The sequence below is a fragment of the Phoca vitulina genome, unplaced genomic scaffold (genome assembly GCF_004348235.1).
Source record: "Phoca vitulina isolate PV1807 unplaced genomic scaffold, GSC_HSeal_1.0 scaffold1, whole genome shotgun sequence".
Lineage (NCBI taxonomy): Eukaryota > Metazoa > Chordata > Mammalia > Carnivora > Phocidae > Phoca > Phoca vitulina.
In genome coordinates this window covers 77,279,194-77,302,062 of record NW_022589704.1, presented here as the reverse complement: position 1 = coordinate 77,302,062, position 22,869 = coordinate 77,279,194, and the positions used below count along the sequence as shown (strand labels likewise).

Here is a 22,869-nt window from a genome sequence, read left to right as displayed (position 1 = left end):
GGGAGGGTTAGAGGGAGAAGCAGGCTCCTCGCCGAGCAGGGAGCCCGATGCGGGACTCGATCCAGGGACTCCAGGATCATGACCTGAGCCGAAGGCAGTCGCTTAACCAACTGAGCCACCCAGGCGCCCTTATTTTAAAAAATTTTAAGAGGTAGTACTTCCCTCTGAAATTCCAAAGTCCTCTGAATTTTTTGAGGTTAATTCTTAGAATTAACAAAATGACACGTTGATCTATATGCAGAATATCAAAGTCAAATATTTGTAAAAATTTAACTAATCGATAGGGATTGTACCTAGTTTATTCACCAAATTGACTATCCTTTCCAATCATAACTAGAAGTTGCCTTGGAGAACAAATATCCCTGTTTTATGAACTTTGGGACCAGATATCCAACAGAAAGTTAAGCTCTCTGGACCTTAAACTTAAATTCCTGAAACTTCCTGCATTTTTTTAATCCCCAAGCTAATTTATTATAATTATGTAGATGTAAGAATGGGTTAAATAAAAAGAACTGGCATCTAATTTTGGAAATATGTGCATATAAAAATTTATCAACATCAGGTTGTTGAGGTTGATTTATTATCTGGCACTTTGAATTTGTGTAAAATAGACAGAAAACAGGAAATTATTTTCAGGCAAGCAGGGGAAAACTGAAATCTCTGTTCTTCGTAATATCTAGAAACATAGCATCTTAGTGTAATGGATCTTATAGGTCCTCTGACAATCTCTATCCAGGAAGCTCTTATTTTGATATTGGATTAGTAAGAAAGAAAAGTGAATTTTCGGTAAATGAAGAGGGTAGGTAGGAGAAGATGAAGGGAATGGCATTACATTTTGAAAGGCAAGGCCTATCTGTAAAAATAGTTACCAGCATTAAGATACCTGATTCAGATAAAATATATCATAAAAGCCAAACAAGCCAAACTTACATCGCTAGCAATGTCTCTTGAAGCTTTGGCCAACTGTACAGAAATTGCATCAAATGGGAGATCATAGCCTTTCTTCAGAGCTTCTTCCCATCCAAGTTTATAGAATTTCTGGAAATTAAATATATAATTTAGCATTATTCAGTATATATTAAAACCCCAATGGAATACTGAAAAAAAGTTTACTCAGAGAGTAGACACCAGATTCTATCATCTACCTTATCTCTAAAGATATGGATAAAACCAAATCAAGCTGTTTTAGGGAGCACTGACTTAGCATTACAGGATCTTGCTTCAATTTTCTGGCTCTGAGAATAGGCTCAGTTATGAGAGACACAGTACAATTTTAGAGTAGCTTTTCTGTTCAGACACAATTTGGGCATATCAAGTATATCAGGTCCTTTCTCCCTGCTGTTACGTACAGTCTAGGCTCACTATTTTATTCACAGATGTTAAAATAATTGGTAACCAAAGAGTCATGTGACAAAATTTTGATTAACCAAGTGATAAAAGTAATAGTTACTGAAATGCCTTTTATGAGGTACAATAAATGAATTAATCTTTATGAATGAGATTTATTGAATGGATGCGTGTGTTAAAACTGGATAATAATATAAACAATTGAAAGTAATCTAGAACTTACTATGTGCCAGGTACTGTGTTGAAAACCTTACATGGAAATTTCTCATTTGGTCCTCCCAACAATTCAATGCCATAAGCACTATCATGGTCCCAATTTTAGGGATGAGGAAACTAAGGCTTAGACCTGATGTTATGTAACTCATAAATGGCAAAACCAAAACCCATACCAGGTCTGTCTGATGCAATATTTTCTTTCACCAATTATCTATTGATTTCCTACTCTGTGCCAAGTACAATGAGTACCAAGATAAACAAAACAAGCACAGTGCTTGCCTCCACGGAGCGTAAGAGTCACAGCTAAAGCTCTTGCTTTTAAGCACCATATTCTGCAGCATCTCTAGCTAGCCAGTTTGAGTCATTCATTTCTATTGCTTCAGCATTTACATCAATTATTTACCATTACATCATTTAAAAAGTTTAACTAGTTTCAAGCCAAATTTTTATATAACTTTACCTGACTATACAGAGTTTGATTCTGCTTGGCTTGTAAAATATCTGGAGTGTCTGGCGTCACATGAATCTTGGTTTTATCTTTGTTCCAGTCAACGGTATATAAGTGCTAGAAAGTTAGGAGAAAAAAGACATTTGATATTTGAAGGACAAACAGAAGAGAAAAAAAAAAGTAACAGAGCATTTGAATGCACTCAGTTTGAATTAAATTTAGTAACTAAAGTGGTATATGACTCAGAAAAGACACCAAAAACAAACTCAGGTTTTTTAAAAAAAATAATATTTTGGATATTTTCTATCTTCTAGAATTAATTGGAAGTCCTTAATATATAAGAATTTTTTTTTTTTTTTAGATTTTTTATTTATTTATTTGACAGAGAGAGACACACCTAGAGAGGGAACACAAGCAGGGGGAGTGGGAGAGGGAGAAGCAGGCTTCCCGCCGAGCAGGGAGCCCGATGCGGGGCTCGATCCCAGGACCCTGGGATCATGACCCGAGCCGAAGGCAGTCGCTTAACAACTGAGCTACCCAGGCGCCCCAATATATAAGAATTTTTAAAAACAAATGATTTCTAACTCAACTTAGAAGGTCAGGGGAAATAAAAATAGGAGGCAGAAGAAAATGATGTAGGGACATGCTCTGGAACAGTCTGTCACTGCCCAGAAATGGTGGACCCAAACCAAATTTCCCAAACAAGAACCAGAGGCTGCTAGCCCTGCCTTGCTGGGAGCTGTAGGGAAGGACAGCCATAGAGAAGGATGGCTGTCTACCTTGTTCATGGTTTGCGCATTCTGTTTGGCAAGAACCATGTCCATGGAGTCACTCAGCTTCTTAAACTGGAAGTTGCTAGGAGGCTGGCGGTACTTCTGATCACTGGCATATTCAGTTGCTTTCTTGGCCTTCTCCACTTCTAGGGAACCAGCTGGACTCCAGCCAAGCCCTTTGTACCACTCATTGTAGTCCTGTTTGTATTCATTCTATAAAGAGAAGAAACAAATTCTACTTTACCTTATCAATTACTTTACTTTTATCAGTTCAGACACAAAAGTGTAGCATAGAAGACTGTGATCTCCATTCCCATGCTAGGAATCCAACCATCACCCAGAAAGAAGAAAGAAGAGAGACTTACATCACTCTGTATGCGATTCATATTCCTGCTCAGCTCAATGCTCATGGCATCTGGAAGGAGGATGTACTTGTGAATCAAATGCTTGTAGTTGGTGTTGGTGATGTTGGCTTGGGCATCCTTGGCAGCCGTGACACTGAGCATGTCAGCAGGGGTATGGTAGCTGGTCTTCGTATTCTCATAGTTTTTCTTGTACTCCCGATCAGATTGCATCTTAGCCACTTGCATGGAATGGACTAATTTGGGATCATCCTCAAGGCTGCGGAAACCAACCATCTTCCCCCTCTCCTTTTCATAATTGTATTTGTATTTATACTGTGAAAAAAATTAGTTTATTAGAGCAATTCCCTTGACTAGAAACATTCTAGTACCAATATTCTGTATTTCAGATAAAGCGATACTTGTGTAGAATTCTACAGTTTATAAAACATGTTTTTCACATTTGTTTAACTTGATACTCACAACTATATGTTGTGAGGTAGAGAGCAAAGTTATTATTACTGCCCCCATTTTACAGATGAGTAAGCTGAGACCCAGAGAGGTGAGTGACATGCTAAGGTCACTAAGGATTAGAACCAAGAACTTAACAGTGATATACCACACTGACTTCCACATGTACTCTGTTGTTGTACTCTGCTGCCAGGGTTAGAGATCTTTAGTAGGTGGTAACAGTACAGCAAATTAGAGAAAAAAGCAGAATGTTCTAAGTTTACTGCTGCCCTCAGAAATCATCCAAGCAGTCTTTTACTCCAGAAAACAGGCTTAGTTTATGACATACACAGTATCATTGTAGAGTAGCTTTATATTTGTGGAGCTCCTTTTCCTTTAAGACTTTCTATACTGGTATAATGGGGAAGAAATTTTACTATTTATCACTCAACTTCTTTCTACAGAGGGAGGATCCTGATACATGGAAAGCTTCTTATTCTGCCTATCTCCTGTGAGTTTGAGTGTGCAAGGTAGGGGGTAGGAGGCTCAGGGAGTCGAATTACTACAGAATAGAGGGAAAAGAATTTTGAGATTTCAGGACAATGTAGTAGTGGCATAGGGATGGAAGGTAGGAAAGATGAACTGGCATAGAATATGAGAGAGAAAATGTCCCTGGTGGGGGGGGGGGGGTGGCTAAGGAAAGAGTATGCTGAAATGTGTTCCTCCCATTACCCCCAAAATCACTCATAGTCACTGTGAAAGATTTCTTGCAGAAACAACCAAATAGAAGAACTGAGTTTCATACAGGTGATAGGTTACGGGAATGGGGAGCTGGTACACCAGCTCTCTGGAGGGAAAAAGCCCTGATCTGTCATGTTTGTCAATCTCTGTGGTGTAAATACTCCCACCATGGCTTGGTGTCAAGCTACCAAGAATTTAACTACTGGCTTGCAAAATTCCTGATTATTTAATAATCAGCTGTCATCAGTCCAAAAGATCAGCATCCCCAGCACACCATTTAATGAGACATCCTGCTACGAGGAGACTTCCTAAGATGCAGGAAGCAAGAACAACCCAAGCCTTTCACCAAGAAAGCTTGGTGAAGGGCTTTGGATTTCTATAGGCAATAGCCTTGGGGATGGAGTTCAAAGAAAATTCACCTAGATCTCATGAGCCAGGGAGCACAGAGGTATGTGGTCATAATGTGGTTAGCATTCTGGTTTTTTGTTTTGTTTTGTTTTTAAAGAAATACCAGAGAAAACAAAAGAGCAAACCTAAAAAGCATGCACAGAATAGAAGGAGGCCATTCTTAGCAGGCACACTTTTCCCCCTATATCTTTTCCACTGAGCATTTCCAAAATTCAGCCCTTATTATTTTGGTAAATTAGGAAAAAAAAAAAACCCAGTCAGGTGAGTGCTTTCCTTCAGACTTACATCACTTGCAATATCTCTTGAGGCTTTGGCAGCTTTGATAGGAATCGCATCGGTTCTGAGATCATAGCCTTTCTTTTTAGATTCTTCCAAAGAAAGTTTGTAGAGTTTCTGTAAAGAAAGGCAAGGGAATAATGTTCTTCTAAATAAGAAAGCCTGGGTTTATTTGAAAAGAGTAAACTAGCACTGTGGCATCATTTTTATTTTTGAGAATGCTTCATTGGTGGTTTGATGGCTAAATGTTCTCACAAATAACAAAACTGTGTTTGAAAAAAGTCTATTACGCACCCAAACATACCTTCAAGAAACCACCAGAAAAAGTAAAACTTAATGGTTTCTATTAGGTTGTAAATATGCTTTTTAAAAATGTGAAAGCCCAGTAGATTCTCATTGATACATTTTTCTCAATTAAAAGTCAAGAGAAGGGGCGCCTGGGTGGCTCAGTCGTTAAGCGTCTGCCTTCGGCTCAGGTCATGATCCCAGGGTGCTGGGATCGAGCCCCGCATCGGGCTCCCTGCTCGGCAGGAAGCCTGCTTCTCCCTCTCCCACTCCCCCTGCTTGTGTTCCCTCTCTCGCTGTCTCTCTCTCTGTCAAATAAATAAATAAAATCTTAAAAAAAAAAAAAAAAAGTCAAGAGAAGACTTCAAAACAACCATACTCTTACATCAAAAGAAAACTTCACTATTTTGCAATCGACACTTTTATTTATGTAATTGTGTGGATTCTACAATCCAAAAATAAGTTATCAATCACAAATCCCTGTGTTATTCAAGGAAAAGAGAAAACACTGGTAGGATTAGAGATTTCCCAGCAACCATGGTTAGGATGAGAAAGAAAGTGAAATAAAGCATTTACGCATTTTCTAACACTAAGTGTTGAACATCCCTTGTTGTGGAGCTTGCCCCAAATTCTTCAAAATGTTCATCTTCCCTTCCCACTTAACTTTTCCCAAGACCCCTTCTTTAGGACCATCTCAAAGCCTTGGTGGAGAGACTTCAGGAACCAGGTCCTAGGATTCTCACTTCCTTTTTCTCTTTTGGGGCCCCCAAGCCCTTCTCTTCCTGCCCAGTCTCACAGTTTGAGAAGGAGTACCTGCCCCTAAACGAAATCCAACTGCCCTTCAAATTCCTAACTGCTGGGGCCCAAGTCCCATCCACAGGCCTGCTCCAACTCTTAGCAAAGCAAGATTAGGAGGAGAAAGATTCTCATTTGTGGATTCCTACTCTTATTTTCAAAACATTCACTCTTATGATTGAGAGACATTAATTAGTTTATACTGGTTCAAACAAACTAGGGGGAATTATACTTACATCACTCATATTAATTGCATTTGCCTTTGCCAAGACAATCTGGGGGATATCGGGCATAATGTGGACTTTGGTCTTATCAGCCTCCCATGCTTGTTTGTAGAGGTGCTGGGAAGTTTAAAAAAAAAAAGTGAAAGTTAGTATTTAAAGATCTTAAAAGATGCTCATTTTGTGTGTGTGTATTTATATATATAATTGTACATAAATATCAATATTTATGATTTTTATTAGCTAGATCTTATTTTTTAAATTTAAATTGAAAAGGTGCTAATTCAAACAAGACAGCGGAGAGGATAGAAGATGGAAAGTAAAATGATGCCACGATGAGAATCATAGAAATAGCAAATGCTACACTGAGAGATGTCTGGGTGATCATCAGTTGAATCCTCTTATAGCAGAGTTGAGAAAATCATAGCCCAGAGAATCAATGCACCTTGCCTAAAGATACACAGCAGGTTTGGGCCATCATTTCCAGAACTCTGCAATAAGAGGATGATGATTCTTATCTTGGCATCATTATTCTGAAATGATTAATAAATCATTACACTGAAAAAATGAAAGGTTTAACATCTAAAAAATAAATGTGAGCTTGTGATAGTTTAAATAATCTTAAAAGGGACACTGAGATCTGTGCCTTGTCTTTTAGGCAAGTCCCTGTCCAAGAGATTGGTCATCTTGACAAATCTGTTGTCTCTCTCAGAAGACTCCAAGGGATTTACTTGGACACTTAGCATAATATAGCTCTCTCTAGCGCAAGTAGGACCATCATTTTCTTCAACTGCTTAATGTTAAAGTCCAATTTTTTTCTTTTTTGCTAATCAATGGCATTTCAAATTATGATCCATACAATATAACCAATGGTGCTGCAATTATTTTATTATTTATAATTTAAAAACAGAAGTCCAAGGTAGATGTGCTTTTTGGTCGTGGTATCTATCATGGATAATAAATTTAAAAATACAGTAAGGCTTTTCTAAAGGCTGGAATAATTAATGATGCAAGGAACTACTTGTAGAGAACTGCTCTCGTGATTTGCCCAGAGAAGGTCCTGGCTCGGAATGCTTCTATAGCCACAGGATCTAGGAGTCTCCTTCGATTCCATCAAAGCAGCTAGGAAGCAGGGTGGGCTGCAACACTCAGCTGTCAGGCAGAAAATCTGCTGATTCAGCGTCGTGAACTTCTACTCAACCTCACTTTAGACAAACAAGACTTCTTTCCAAAATTTGTATGAAAAGGAACGATTCATATTTATTTTCTTATGTCTGTTGGACAGAGTGGTTCATTGAACATTTAGGGTGCCACTAATTAGGACTAATTTTGATCTTTTTTTAACCACAAGTCCCTTTTTCAAAGCTGAATAAATATTAATTGTGATGTCCTAAAACTATTAGCAAAACCTGTAGATCAAATGTAAGAAGGCCTGGCTTTTTCCTGGTGCATAGGAAATATTACACTGTTGAAAGACTCACTTCATTCATAATTTTTGCATTATTCTGGGCCAAAACCATGTTCATTGAGTCCATCAAAGTGGAATACTTCAAAGTGTCTGGGTGTTGGCGGTACTTCTTTTCACTGATTATCTCCATGGCTTTCTTGTTTTTCTCAGCCTCCAGGGAGCCCAGAGGGAGCCATCCAATGCCCTTCATGAAGTCAACATAGTCAGCTTTGTACTGATTCTGCAAAAGAGGAAAAGTTCAGGGATCAGAAGAAACCAAAGCTGCCAAGAACCATGAGTGGGTATTCAACAGTCCCTAAGTTCCACTTTGGTTTTCAACCAATAGTATATCCAACTCCAACTATTTTTGTCCCTAAACATTATCTTTTTTTACATTTTTTTGCATGAGAAATTAAAAATAAGCAGTAATATCTTTGTGATTTGTTTTCCTCAATGCCTTCACAAGGAAAAAATGCTAAGAAATACCAACTAGATTAGCTATCATGTGACAATTATCTCGAGAAAGGTGACTATGCTGGTTTGTTTATTTTTTTTCCATTCTGACAATCTCTGTTTTTTTAATCTGTGCATTTGGGCCATATACATTGTTTTGTTTTGTTATTTAAGTTCAATTAGCCAACATATAGTACATCATTAGTTTTTAATGTAGTGTTCAATGATTCATTAGTTGCACGTGATCTGATGAGCACTGGGTGTTGGCCTAACTTTCTTACAAAAATTCCCAAGTTCTCTTGGTTGACAGATGACTCACCGGGACTCTGGTTCTTTCTTTCATTGTAAGCTTTGATCACCCACCATTGTTACAATTCCCTTGGGTATGTCAGAAACCTCACTGGTACTCTGTACAAATTTTGCTTTTTTCCCCCTCAATTCTGCTATTTTCCTCTACAACTCTAACTCAGTGGCTTTTATATGGGCACTATGTACCTGCCTAGCAATTAGGAGCTCAGTTCTTACATTCCTAAAGAGAAACACAGGCTTGGCATTACCTGCCTTTGGCTCGTAATTTAAATTCCTTTCTCCCAGCTGCCAAATAAATGGCCTGTATAGCTGAATTCTTGGCTCTACTCTGTGCCTTCCTCACATTTCTTCCAATAGCTTCCACCTCCTCAATGTTCCATCTGCAAGTAATGCAGGCAATTGCAGAGTTGGAAGAAGTGGAAGCTGGTTAGGAGTGATGGCAGGAGATAGCAAGTGACTGGACTTCCTGACCTTCCTCTTACTCATTTACCAGGGGCCGTTTTGGCTTCAGACTCTCTTTGCTTGACATGTTTCCTTCAACATGTTCTCTGAAACAAATTTTCATTTGCCCTAGCTGAATCCAGTATCCACCAATCCTCACAGCAATAATGGTAGAAAATAAGGCTTTGGTTTCTAGAATGTATCCCCTTTTGTTAAAAGAAAGAAATTCCATCTAAGGTAAAAAATAAACAACTTGGTGGGAAATTACACTGGAATTTCTTTCAGGATTTTCAAAATGTCCTCACTTAGGGTCATTCATGATTTGCTTATTAACTACAGTCAGTGTTCTGCAAATGATGTGGCTGTCACGTACATCACTTTGAATCTGCATCATATTTTTCGCCAATTCAAAGCCCATGGCGTCGGGAAGCATGTTGTAGGAATGGATCACATTTCTGTAGTTGGCATTGGTGGCCACTTCCTGAGACTTCTTGGCTGACACCACGCTCAGCATGTCCACTGGGGTGTGGAAGGAGGTCTTCGATTTCTCATATGCCTTCTTGTATTCCCGGTCTGACTGCATCTTGGCCACTTGCATGAAGTGCACCAACTTGGGGTCGTCCTCTAGGCTCCGGAAGCCAATGTGTTTCCCTTTGGCTTGTTCATAGGCTTGCTTGTATTTGTACTGTGGATGGGAAAGGAAGGATGGTGATGAAGTTAGTGAAGGAAAGAGAGCAAAATATAATTCATTAGATGCCATTAGCTTTGTCAAAGGTGTATGGTTTTAGAGCTTGCAGGGGCAGGGAGCAAAATCTTTTTACTTCAGATTTCTTTCCAGACTTAAGTCCATGGAAAGAAAATGATCTCAGAGTTAATCAAAGAGACGCATGAATAAGTTGTTTCAGGGTGCTTTAGAAAGCAGCTTTTCCCACTCAGCTGTCTCATCAGAATAGGCTACAGGCACAATTCCTCACGGTGCATCTTTAATTCAGGAAAGAGCCTAATCAAGGGTCTCTTGGGTAAAATGTGTAGACTGCATCTGATATTTGCTCAGAATTGCCTATAAATGATTTGACTCTCTAAAAGCAACTTATTTTAATAAGACCCAGTCACTTTTTACATCAAATAATGAACAAACGATTAGAGGGTCCTTGGACTGGGTGAAGGAAAATGTCTTGTGTGTTCCACAGATGAGGGTCCCACCGACACTGGGTAGGGTTGACTGCAGCCCTTGAATACACACACACACACACACACACACACACACACACGAACTTGGCTCATTTGCTTCGCATTTGCTCAGCCTACAGAAGGCCCAGTGGAAGCACTTACATCACTGGCAATGTCTCTACAGGCTTTTGCAGCCTTTATTGGGATGGCATCAGGCCTCAGGTCATATCCTTTCTTCTTTTCCTCTTCCCAGCCAGCTTTGTATAGTTTCTAAATAATGAAATAGAATAACATCAGCAACTTGTTATTTGGGTTAGAATGGGAATCCTGATTTTGACGTGGCTGGCATATAAAAGAGACATTCCATAAATATTAGTTTCCTCGAACCTTCTCTCCCACTTTATGCTGTTAATCTACTTACATCACTCATGGTGATTTGGTTCATTCTGGAAAGTAAAATGTGTGGAGTATCGGGCATGACGTGAATGGTGGTCTTGTCTTTGTTCCATTTTTCAGTGTAGAGCCTCTGCAACAAGGAGGACAGACACATGACTGTACAGCAGGACAAGTTTGCAATAGTGCTATCAACAGAAAGAGACTCACATCTCCACGATAGAAGAGATGAAATCTGATATTGGCAAATGGATGGCATGGCAAGAAGACAGGCTGATGAGACTGAACACACAATGAGGGCTAAAACCATCCAACTAGGGAACCCTCTTCCACAAAGACAACACATGCCATCTTGCCCCAACCTCACACTACATGGAGTTTTGCAGTCTGTCACACCCTCAGCGTGGTGTGGACAGCCAGTCTGAGGGTCAGGGTATGTGGGAGCTCTCTAGACATGATGAACGTTATAGAATGCCCCCTCCCACCACGACTACCACCACCACCACGACTGTCATAAAGATAAAAATGCTGATGACGATTATAGCGGCACCTCCAGGGTTCAAGGGTTCACGGGCTGAGACCAGCAGGCGAGTTCTTACCTTATCCATATTCCGTTTGTTACTTTTGTTAAGTGCTTGTTCCACTGTGTCCATGGCATAGGTGAACTTCAACTTCTCAGGGTGCTGGCGATACTTCTTCTCACTAAGGATCTCTCCGGCTTTCTTTGCTTTCTCCACCTCCAGTGACTCTATGGGGATCCAGCCGATCCCTTTCATCCAGTTGGTGAAGTCAGATTTGTATAGATTCTTTACAATGAAAAAGGAAATTTTCATTTCAGAAAGAGTCAGAGCTTGGGTTTCTTTGGCTAGATGACTTACTCATTATCAAAGAGAAAAAAAAAAAAAGGAAGGAGAAGAGAATTGCCTGCTTTTTATGCCCTACCATCTTTTGGAGAAAAAAGTATTTTAAAAGTGGTTGCTTTCAGGGGCTCCTGGCTGGCTCAGTTGGTAGGTCATGTGACTATCTCAGGATTGTGAGTTTGAGCCTCACATTGGGTGCAGAGATTACTTAAACATAAAATCTTAAAAAAAAAAAAAAAAAGTGATTGCATTCATGGTGGTTTTGAACGGGAAAACCTGACCCAATAATTCCTTTATAAAACTTAACTTTCTTGGAGAAAAAGGTAAAAGAATTTTACACAGGAAAAGATATTACATTGCACTCATTTCGGCCTCTTGGTTTTTCACAGAATACATCATGTACTGTCTAACACACACACACACACACACACACACACTAACCAAAAAAAAAAAAAAAATTAAAGCTATATATAGTGCAAATGAGTGAAATTCTAAAACTCCAAATTCTGGAGAGGATCTCTAATTATAGTGAGTCCAGCCAGGTTTAAGATGAAGTAAACGAAACTGCCAATTTCTTGTTCTTCCCTCCTACCAGCTAGAAATGCATAACTAATTCTATGCCAATAATCTGTTGGCCATTACATACATCACTTTGGATCTGCATTGCATTCCTGGAATGCTCCACATTCAAGGCATCAGGCAGCAGAGTGTAGCTGTGGAAGGGTTGTTTGTAGTTGGTGTTGGTAACGACCTCCTGAGATCTCTTGGCCGCTGTCACGCTGAACATGTCCAAGGGTGTGTGATACCTGGTCTTGCTGGCTTCATAGCCCTTTTTGTACTCACGATCGGACTGTATTTTGGCCACATTCATGTAATGGACCAGTTTAGGATCATCCTGAAGACTGAGAAATCCAATCTGCCTGCCTTTGGCTTTCTCATAAGCCTCCTTATACTTGAACTATATGAAAAAGAAGGACAGACAGAAGTTTGATAGGGTCAATTATAGGAAATGCTTAAGTGTCAGATTGAATTTATATAACAGATTAAGCAATAGCCAAATTCAGTCTGAATCCAGGTAACATCTAAATTTTTTAGTATTTTTAAATAAACTACTGGTAAAAAATTTCTAATGGAGGGTCTTGAGATCTGCTCTGGGGATAATTAAGAATGGGATAATTTGTGGTTTACATCTAGATTATTCATAAATAGATTCTTTGAATATTCTCAAAAGTTCCTGAAAAGTTTATTAAGGACTTAGTGTATATTTTTTTATGATCTATTTCCAAATAATTTGTATTACTTTATAAAGTACTTGCATAATCCTGAATAAATTTCAGCAAAGCTCTTATACAAATTAGTTTACTGGACTCCAAATGAATGCATTGTTACTCTATCAAGGTATATCAATTCATATGAAAATATAACTTAATTTATAAAAAGTAATTAAGTAGGTAAGTAACTAAAATCCTGTCATTTAATCTATAATTCTTCCTGGTTTTCCTATTTTACTGGATTTTTTTCTTTGTGATAATTATATTGAAAAATTGTATTCTTTTAAAAACTTGGAGCCTTTTTTTGATTTAGTGACATTTTAGTATGCCAAGGCTTTTTTTCTTGAAAAAATCCAAATAAAAAGCAGTTTCCAAGTTCATAACAATGACACCAATGACAATTCCAGCTATTTCACAGTTTAAAACAAAGAATTTTCTTATTTGTACTAACTGTATTGAATTTCTAAAGATTTTAAAGTAATATAAAAAAAATCATTGGTACTTAGGATATTAGGAAATATTTTTATATTATAATTTTTAATTTATTTTCTAATACGGCTCATATAGCCTCACATACCATGTAAAGATTTTAAAAATATAGAGAAGTTTTCTACTTTCAAATTATACTTACATCACTAGCAATATTCCTTGAACTCTTTGCAGCTACAATTGGAATGGCATCTGGTCCCAAATCACAGCCCTTAGCAAGAGTTTTCTTCCAGTCTGCTTTATAATGAGACTTGAAAAAAGGAAAGAGTATTTTATTATTCTACTTAAGTATATTCCTATATTTCCAAACTTTTCTATAATAAGCATGCAATACTTTTTCTTGTATTTTTTGTAATGAAACAATTAAAATGTAAAGAAAGATATGAATACTAAAATTAAAAATTCAGATGTAGTACCACCAAGATTTGATCACTCTTAATGTTTAAGTATTACTTATAAAAGCAGGGAAAATTTTTAAATAAACCAAAGGCATAGAAATGAATATCAAAAAATGTTTATTTGGAGATAAAAAAGAGCCTAAAATGTTAGGAAAAATGACTAAGTCATCTTTTAAGAAATGAATGATCTTATCTAGGTTTGGTTATGTTTTTAAATTAGAATTTACCAACTTTTTTTTTAAAGCAAAAGAAACAATTCATAATGGTGAATTTAAAGATCATTACCAATTATGTATCTGGACTACCCAAGAGGCTTGTTATGTGCAAAAAAAGTTTCTCAAGAAAATTACAATAAACTTTTATACAAGTTTTAATAACTGAAACAAAAGTTATATAAAGCAATATTTGTCCTTATTACAGACTATTCATGACTGCACTTTCCAATCTTGTATATCTCATTTTGTTCCACTTTCTAAAAAGTGCAATACAACCTACTAGACTGATTTTATAACCCACTAATGAGTCAGAGTCCACAGTTTGGAAAAGCCTGAATCAAGTGAAACTTTATGGTAGCTTCTAGTCTCATATTCTATGATAATGGGCCAATCTTTAGACTACTAATTCAAAAATTGGCCCCCAGACATGGAAGGCAAGGCAACACTGAACAAAGAGGGAGCCCACTACAGATTGGTAGGTGGCAGGTTTAATAAACGAGGGAACTTACATACAAGGCTTGTCTTGGGCAGCCACAAGACAAGTAGCTCTCCTCACCTGCCCACCACAATCTTAAAAGTTTATACAGAGCCTTAACTGGGTTTAGTCACGGATACCATTCAGATGGTCTCACATATTGCTCTATCAAGGCTGCATCCTCTAAAATGGCTCCCACTGTAGGAACGGTGTACATTCCACGGACAGGGGTAGGGGTGGGGAGCCTCTGCCCGGGTCTGGCTCACGAGTCAACCAGCAGTCATGTCTTCTCAACGACCTCTTCAAACAGAGACTCAAAAAATCCACACTTGGTTTGCTGCCCTTAAAATTCTCACTGCTAGAGTTATACAGAACTGAAGAGACCCATGTTAGCAGTATTAGACTGGTTCCAGCCCAAATACTCACATCACTCATGTTGAGGGCGTTGACCTTGGCCTGAATAAACTGAGGTAATTCGGGGTCCATAGTGTATTTATGCTTCAGTTTCTCCCCCTCCACCTTGTAGTTCAACTAAAGACAAAGGAGGCAGAATGCAAATGTCATTAGCTGACATAACGTCCGTTTCATCAAGTACACACCCCTTTAAAAAGGAAGGTTATCATTTATGTTTTTCCATATACAAGCCAAATACCTATACTATCATACGGCAGGGTGTGGTAGTATAGGTATTTGCTTAGTCCACCAGTATTTATTGGACAGCACTATGGGCCAGGTAGGGTGATAGGTTTCCACATGTAAAGTGTTGACAAAGAGAGACATGTCCTCTTGAATGTTACAGTGCAGTAGAGGAGACAGAAAATAAAAATGTAAACTATGAGATAGAGCTAGAATGTGTGATGTGTTGTAAATAGAATAACTTTAGGAAAGAAACAAGGGTAGTCAGCAAAGGCTAAGGAGATAACATTTATGCCCAGACTTGAAGAAAAGGGAGGGGTCTAGGCCAAAGCAGAGCATTTGGGGCCCTGAGTCTGGAAAGGGCAGGGCCAGCGTGAGGGACTGAAGACAGCATGCGTCACGGGGCTGGAATGTGCTAAGGGGGCCCCACAGAATTAGGATGGGGAGCAGGGGCACAGAGCTGAGGGCCTTTTTGGCCAAGGTAACAAGTTTAGCTTTTAGGTTCAAGGAGAAATTACTAAGAGCTTTTAAGTATAAGAGGGCTATGATTTACATTTTAAGCCCGTTCTTCTGGTTGTCATGTGTGACCCCAGGCTGGGAGGCCAGATACCACCTTACTGCAGTTGTCCCCATGAGAGGTATGGAAGCCCTAACTAACTGCGGGCAGCTGAACGACAGACAAGTGCCCCAGGGGACGCTGGGAGACCGAGATGCACTGATGCCGGGATCACGCAGGGAGGCATCGGTGGTAACATCAGGTAGATGTCGATGGCATTTATTGGGATGGAGAATACAATGCATGAGTGTCCAGTTCTCCTAGCTAACTGGAAAACCACAGCAAGAACAAAAGAAATCAGAAGAAGCTCCACATTTATCACAACTACAATAGAACTAATCTCAAAATATCTGTGGTAATGTGACAACAGAGACTGGCCTGAGAAAGAAAATCCACGGATAATTCTCAAATCCAAGCCAAGCAAAGCCTTCCCCACCTTCCAATATCTGGGGCTAAAAACACACCACCTCTTCTTTTCTTTGTTTTTACCCACTGCTGAGGGGAAGCGCTGAGCATTGTAATTAGGCTCTAAGAATAAGGGTCCAGATAGACCTGGGCTTGGAAATGAGGTTCAGCTGACTCTGAAAGTAAACAGCTTACCTCCTCCCCAGAGGCCTCTCTCTGGCTTGCCTTTCAGAACATCTAGCTCTTATGCAAGAGGATTAGGACATTATGCCTTCTCCCCGTGTAGCTAGGTAGAACTGTTGAAACTCAGAGGAATAAATAGCGTGGTTTAGAATTCAGATGGAATCACTGATGATAACAGTAATAATTTCATTTCATCTCATGTGTATAATGATAGGGGTCTGCTTATAAATAGCACAGATTCTCTACATTTGGAAAATAAAACAAATTTGGAAAATCCTCCCTCTCTCCTCCCTATTCTCTTTATGTTCAAGTTCCAAGTTGTTTCATCAACTGAAAGCAGTTGAAACGCTAACAGAGATGCACCTTCACATGTTGAATTAAGGATGGTGGAATGGGGGTTATTCATGGATTAAACCCCCCTTAGATTTATTTATCTATTTGAGAGAGAGAGAGCGAGAGAGCATGTGAGCATGAGTGGGGGGGGAGGGGCAGAGGGAAAGAAGAGAGAGAATCCTCAAGCCATCTCCTTGCTGAGCGCAGAGCCCGACACAGGGCTCAATCCTAGGACCCTGAGATCATGACCTGAGCCAAAATCAAGAGCCGGCTGCCTAACAGACCGAGCCGCCCAGGCGCCCCCGGATATCTGTGATAATGTGACAATAGAGAAATAAAATCCCCAGATAATCCCAGGCGCCCCTGGATAAACCCCTTTGAAGGGAAACCACTCACATCACTGAGCTGCTTCGTGTTCTGCTGAGCCAAAACCATGCCCATGGAATCGGGCACACTTGTGAACTTGATGGTATCTGGGTGCTGTCGATACCTCCTCTCATTTAAAGCATCACCTGCTTTCTTGACCTTCTCAACCTCCAGAGAGCCAATAGGGATCCATCCAATGCCCTTGAAGAAGTTGTTATACTCGTCTTTATACACATTCTGTAAGAGAATAATCTCACGTGAGGAGTTATCCTACAGAATACTCAAAGGATGTCTCTGAAATTTGCAACTCTACCCAGATGAAATGAATAGCAACGCTTCCAGCATGCTCATGTCTGGGAAGCAGCTTTTCACTATGCATGCCACTGAGCTTCTTACCCAGAATTTGGTAATAAGAAAAAGCAGTTCTGTTGTTAGAGTGCATTATATGACACAGAGGAAATCTAGGGCACATATTTCTGTGGCTAATGCTAAAAAAAAAATTGTGTCTCTTTTGACAATAAATTGGGCTTTCTTTTTTATTTCACTGAAAACCCCACAACTTTGAATTTCACCCATCCTGTCCACCTAGGCTATTCCTGATCTCAGCTGGGGAGAGACATCTTCGTTGAGCGACAATAAATGAACACCGTATATTCTCTTACAGAGGATGATTCTTACAGAAATCTGGTTCCTGCAGAAGGAAATGCCCTGAATATTAAACAGCCTCCCCATGCAGCTCTCCATGAATCATGCTGCAATCACAAAGTCTTCCTGGTTCATTCTAGATGACTCATCACATAGATTAACATGCATTAGAGTGCGATTTTTAGTTAAAAAAGGAAAAAAAACTTTCTTGAATTCAGAAAGAATAGAGAATACTATTTTGCATTATCCATATCACCATTGAAGCAGGCCTGCCAAGAGCAACCACTTCCTCTTGTTGAGAATCAAGGTGGTTTATACACTTAGTGGAATATGATTTTATCTTTGATCCATAAGTTAATAGAGACAGTATCAATGATTACAATAGGAGCACAGAAAGCCAGCAAAAATACAGCTCGACTACCATGCCTTTGTTAGTCTTTCAATAATAACTGTTTGTTTTAAAGTGCATTTTTCAAATATCTTACTGTATTGTGAAGTCTACTTAAAACAGGAAGAAATGATTATCCCTTAAGTACCAACATTTCTGGGTCTGTTACATTATACATACTCACATCACTCTGAATTTGATTCACATTCCTGGTATGCTGGAGACTCATGGTATCGGGTAGGTACGTGTAATGATGTATGGGCTGTTTGTAGTTGACGTTGGTGATGACATCCTGGGCCGACTTTGCAGCAGTAATGCTAACCATGTCCCCTGGGGTATGGTAGCTGGTTTTGGTGTTCTCATAGTTCTTCTTGTATTCACGATCTGACTGCAACTTTGCTACATTCATATAATGGACCAGCTTGGGATCATCCTGGAGGCTTCTGAAACCCACATGCTTCCCCTTTGACTTCTCATAAGCTTCCTTGTATTTATACTGCAAAGGCAAAATTTGGTTAGCAAAGTCCTAGGCATTGATAACATTAGGTGTAGCAAGTATGTTCACACACAAAGGCAACTTAGAACATTGTGACTTTCTGGAAGTTTGTACAAGAAATGCAAACCATACCCACCCACTCCCATGTGCCCCAGAAAGTTCAGAGTGAAAACATTTATTTCCAACACTTCCACCATTACAAATGGGTATCATGATAAATTCAGGACCAGTTTCTTTCTTTGCTATAAATCCCACAAGTGCATTTGCATGTAGAACTTTACTTAAAGCCATCTGAATTTTCATGCTTAATATAAACAAGACACACTCCAAATATAAGGCCAGTATCTCTTGGTTTCCTGGGATGTGAATTTTCCCAATCCAATATGTTATTACCACCACAGAATGTTATCATACATCATAGAACATTAGAAATTATTGAGAAAATCTTCCATTTGCTGTTCCCATTGGCCAGGTGATATGTATGCAACAGATGTAGAAGAAACTCTAAAGGACTCTACATGCAATTTCACACTCAGTTTTTCTTGGGGTGGGGGATGGAAAACTTTACTGTGTTGTCTTGGGCTGACGGAATAAGGTTAAAACAAAACCCCTCTTCTTTCTGGGTGGCATCAATTTAGACGCTGCATAGGCAGGTAGCTGGGCCCTCCCCACCCATTTCTCAGCAGCTACTTTCCAAGCTCGCTGCTGAAGCAGCTGCAGATGAATTCAAGAACTGCAGTGAGGGCAGGAATGGCTGGGAGCTCCTCCCCCCCTCCTCCGGCAGTAGAAACTGCAGCCCAAGGTCTCTCACTGCTGGAACTGGCGATGGGGTGTAGATTGAGTTATACTGTAGGTGACAGGTCAAAACCTCAATTTTTATGCAAGAGAACTCAAATCCACTTAAAGTCTGCAGATACTCTGCTCCTGTCATTTAGGCACTGATTTATGAACAAGAATTTAGCAGGCAAAAGAATTATCAAGACATTTCTAGGCATGTTAGAAAAAGCTCTGCTCAAGCTCTAAAAAAAAAAAAAAAAAAAAGATAATGTCATATTTTAGACTTTCACTTTGTCCTTAAACTAGAAATTTATTTCACAGTGGTGTGCAAATCTTTGAGGAACACATTTTCAGTGGCATCCCGACAAGGAAAGCTGTAGAAAGAATTCTTACACCCCTAGCTCCCATGTGGTCTGCACACACAGGTGGTTTCTTTCTTCTCTTTTCTCCACCCGTGATTGTAGCCCCCAGAGTAGCATGTGACAGTGAAGGTTACCGGGCATGCGTGCTTTTTGAAATTTTTGATCTTCAATGATGGGAAGAAGCGTAAGGGTATACTTTTCCTCTTACAGATGAAATGGTCATCGATTTACATAAACCAAAATCATATTCGAGAAAAATGGGCCTTTTCCCATTTGGTTTATAAAATCTTTAGATTTTATCTAACATCTTTTCAATCTTCTTAATACAATTATAATGCGGGCAGTCATTTGAATTTAATGTGTTAGTGTCAGTTAGGGTGTTCTGAAAATAAATGTGGGCTGTCGGGGAAATGGGTCAGTAAAGGTAATTTGGCCTATGAATCAGGGGAGAAAGCGGCTGTCAGATTTATGACAGCTCTACCAAGTGGGGTCAACTGAAAAGAATCACAGAATGTTAAAAAAGTGACAGGTTTTCAAAACAATATTTTGTGGAGAATTTCAGTGTCATTAATTCCACATATTGTTTTCAATGTGGTATCATTTAGACAAGCACACATTTGATTACTTTTTAAGCAGGTAATCACCCACATTTCACCTAAAATTTTTACTCACATCACTGGCAATGTTTCTGGATGCTTTGGCCGCAGTGATGGGAATGGCGTCACCCAGCACATTGTTGCCCTTGGCTATTAAATCATGCCAGTCCTGTTTATAACAGACCTGCGATGTACAAGGAAAAAGGATGTCAGCATGCTGCGTATTAATCAGCTAAAGCGATTCCTCAGTTGTAGGGATTGTTTTGTTCTTGTCCAGATATTAAGCTAAAGGAATCTCCTAGAACACATTCTGCTTTAGGAAGTCACATTAGCAAAATGTCACACTTTGTGTAGCATGAAATTATAGGACACTGCACCAATTATTCACCCAAACCTGGTTTGGGCACACAGTGCAGTGGGATACTAAGAAACCGGAGTGGATCTAGAGGAGAGGAATAAAGGTTCTGGAAACCATGGTGTGTGAGGACCAACTAGAGAAAATGAAGTTGTCCACTCTTATGAAAGGAAGGTCAAGGGAAGACCTGGTGGTTGGCTTTAGAAATTTCAGGTTTGTTGTAATAAAAGGATTTCATTATCTCTTATTTTGCTCAGGATAATATCTTCCTCCACTTGCAAAACTAGGAAAACTAAATCAAAGTTTTAGAGGAATAGATGTTGGGCTCCACATAAGGGAAAATGTTACATCCTTTTGAGTTGTCCCACCCTTGAAAAGGCTGGCTTAAGAGGCAGAGAGCTGTCATCATGCGATAGACCTCATACAGGGTGTGTAGGAAACTGACCTAAACAATTACCAAGGCCCCAGCCTACTCTAAAATTCCATCATGTCTGGATTTCACACCCCATCAGAACCCTACTCACGTCACTTATATTGTAAGCATTGCACTTGGCCTGGAGAAACTGAGGAAGATCAGGACTTAGAGTGTATTTATGTTTCACATCTTCTCCTTTAGCTTTGTATAAGATCTGCAACACAAAATCACAAAATTAAAATGCATTACAGATAGCACAAAAAAGGAAAATGCTTTAATTACGTGCTTAAAGGAGTTATATTCCCTAGCACAGTCCCTCACTATTTCTATTGTTAAAAATCATCAAAGGGGGGCTCAAGTCATGATCCCCGGGTCCTGGGATTGAGCCCCGCCCCGAGTCAGGCTCCCTGCTCAGTAGGCAGTCTGTTCTCCCTCTCCCTCTGCCACTCCCCCTGCTTGTGCTCACACGTGCTCTTGCCTGCTTGTTCTCTCTCTCTCTCTCTCTGGCAAATAATCAAATCCTTAAAAAAAATCATCAGAGGTATTTTCCTATTTTTAAAAACCTAAAGCATTTTGTTATCTTTAGAAAGACCTAAAAACTCTGTGTACTAAAATAGAGAGAAAAATAGAAAACAGAGATCAGAGATCTTTGACTGCTAGAGATGAATGGAAAGTAAGTTCAAATGTGAAACCCTAACTTGAATAAACAGAATTCACCAAAGCTAGCAAAGTCCAGTCTTTGCTAGTGGAGCGAACAGTTCTGAAAGTCTTGTTCTTTGGTTTTTGATTCTTAGAAAATAGCATTTAGAACGAGTCTTTCACTTCTGCTAAAGACTTTCCAATTATAATTGTAGCAGTAAAACCATATAATAATTTCCTCATAATATGAAGGACCTTATACATAAACCCAGTGTACTTAAAAGGTTTACCATTTCATAGTTATCCTATTTTATCCTTTTACAGATGTCAGAAAGACATCTAGATTCCTAATGTTGAACTTGTATTGGATCCTCCTCTTGGTAACAGAAAAGAAAGAAATTGCTCAATTTCTAAAATCTACAATACAACTGGAGTCACAAGTAGATTTCCAATCTCTTGACTGTCATTTATCATGTAAGCCCTCAGGCATGTCTATGTGGGATATCACATGTAAACTGCTGTGTATCTATCACAAAGTCTAAAGTGGCTGATATCTATTTGAATCCTCAAATACCAAAAAATTTCTTGTAGGCATCCAAGAGCTATCTTTACTTCCTCACTGCCTTTAGAAACCAGAGCTAAGCATTCACAGAATCTCACCCATTCTACCTTCTACACATCCCTTTTGCCACTGTACTGATTCAGTTGAAGTCCAAATGAGGCTTCTGCTGGGTTTCCGTAACAGCTTTTAATCTATCTTCTTACCTCCAATCTCTCTCCTCAGTCTCAGCACTCTTTGTCAGAGCTATCTTTTAGAACACATACCTGATAATGCAACTTTATGGATTAAAATCTTCAATACCTCCCATTACCTACCCCACAATGTCCAGAGTATAAGTTAGCACACAAGACCCTCAATGATCAGGTAACAATCCCAAACCCTTCACTGTCCTGCCATTCATTACCTCTCGTCAATCATTTTTCCTCATGCCAAGAATGCACCCTTCCTTATTTGCCAGGGAAGCGCTGGTGGGCAGTTACCCTCTTGCCTTGTACCTACTTGGCACATGCATCTCCCGTAGCGTTCACCTCTTGGTATGGCAATGCTCTGCTTCCACCCAGGCCTTTTGTCTTATACTCTTAGATCTCTGTTACATCCTGTATCTCACTAATCCTCGTTTACGTCATCCTTATACCATCAGCATATTATACAATGCCTGGCACAGGGAAGGAGTCCAAAAACATTCATTCAATGAATAATAAATGAATGCTTTTGATGTCCCTTTAAGTCTTCTATACACTAAACTTTCCTTTAGATCTGACTTTAGCCAGGTCATATACATTGTTCATGGACAGGCAGGCAAAAAACATACTCATCTCCAAGACATAAGTTTTTAAAAGCCTCTATAATATTCGTGTATGATGAATTTTGAGAAGCAAAACCATATCCTCATGTGAATTATTTCCCTGTATTAGTATATTTTATATATGAAAA

The 22,869-nt window shown here is 39.2% G+C and overlaps 1 protein-coding gene across 1 annotated transcript in view; it reads right to left on the bottom strand.

Moving 5' to 3' along the window:
- Positions 1-22,869, bottom strand: part of NEB (nebulin) — a 195,348-nt gene that overhangs the window by 122,619 nt on the left and 49,860 nt on the right. Inside the window, exons 35-52 of the mRNA XM_032402834.1 lie at positions 20,845-20,949; positions 20,042-20,149; positions 17,919-18,230; positions 16,732-16,938; positions 14,649-14,753; positions 13,277-13,384; positions 12,021-12,332; positions 11,114-11,320; positions 10,543-10,647; positions 10,284-10,391; positions 9,325-9,636; positions 7,783-7,989; positions 6,317-6,421; positions 5,010-5,117; positions 3,150-3,461; positions 2,791-2,997; positions 2,024-2,128; positions 931-1,038 (exon numbers count right to left, since the gene is read on the bottom strand). Of these exons, the coding sequence (XP_032258725.1) occupies positions 931-1,038; positions 2,024-2,128; positions 2,791-2,997; positions 3,150-3,461; positions 5,010-5,117; positions 6,317-6,421; positions 7,783-7,989; positions 9,325-9,636; positions 10,284-10,391; positions 10,543-10,647; positions 11,114-11,320; positions 12,021-12,332; positions 13,277-13,384; positions 14,649-14,753; positions 16,732-16,938; positions 17,919-18,230; positions 20,042-20,149; positions 20,845-20,949 (3,141 nt within the window). The remainder of the gene's footprint in view (positions 1-930; positions 1,039-2,023; positions 2,129-2,790; positions 2,998-3,149; positions 3,462-5,009; positions 5,118-6,316; positions 6,422-7,782; positions 7,990-9,324; positions 9,637-10,283; positions 10,392-10,542; positions 10,648-11,113; positions 11,321-12,020; positions 12,333-13,276; positions 13,385-14,648; positions 14,754-16,731; positions 16,939-17,918; positions 18,231-20,041; positions 20,150-20,844; positions 20,950-22,869) is intronic.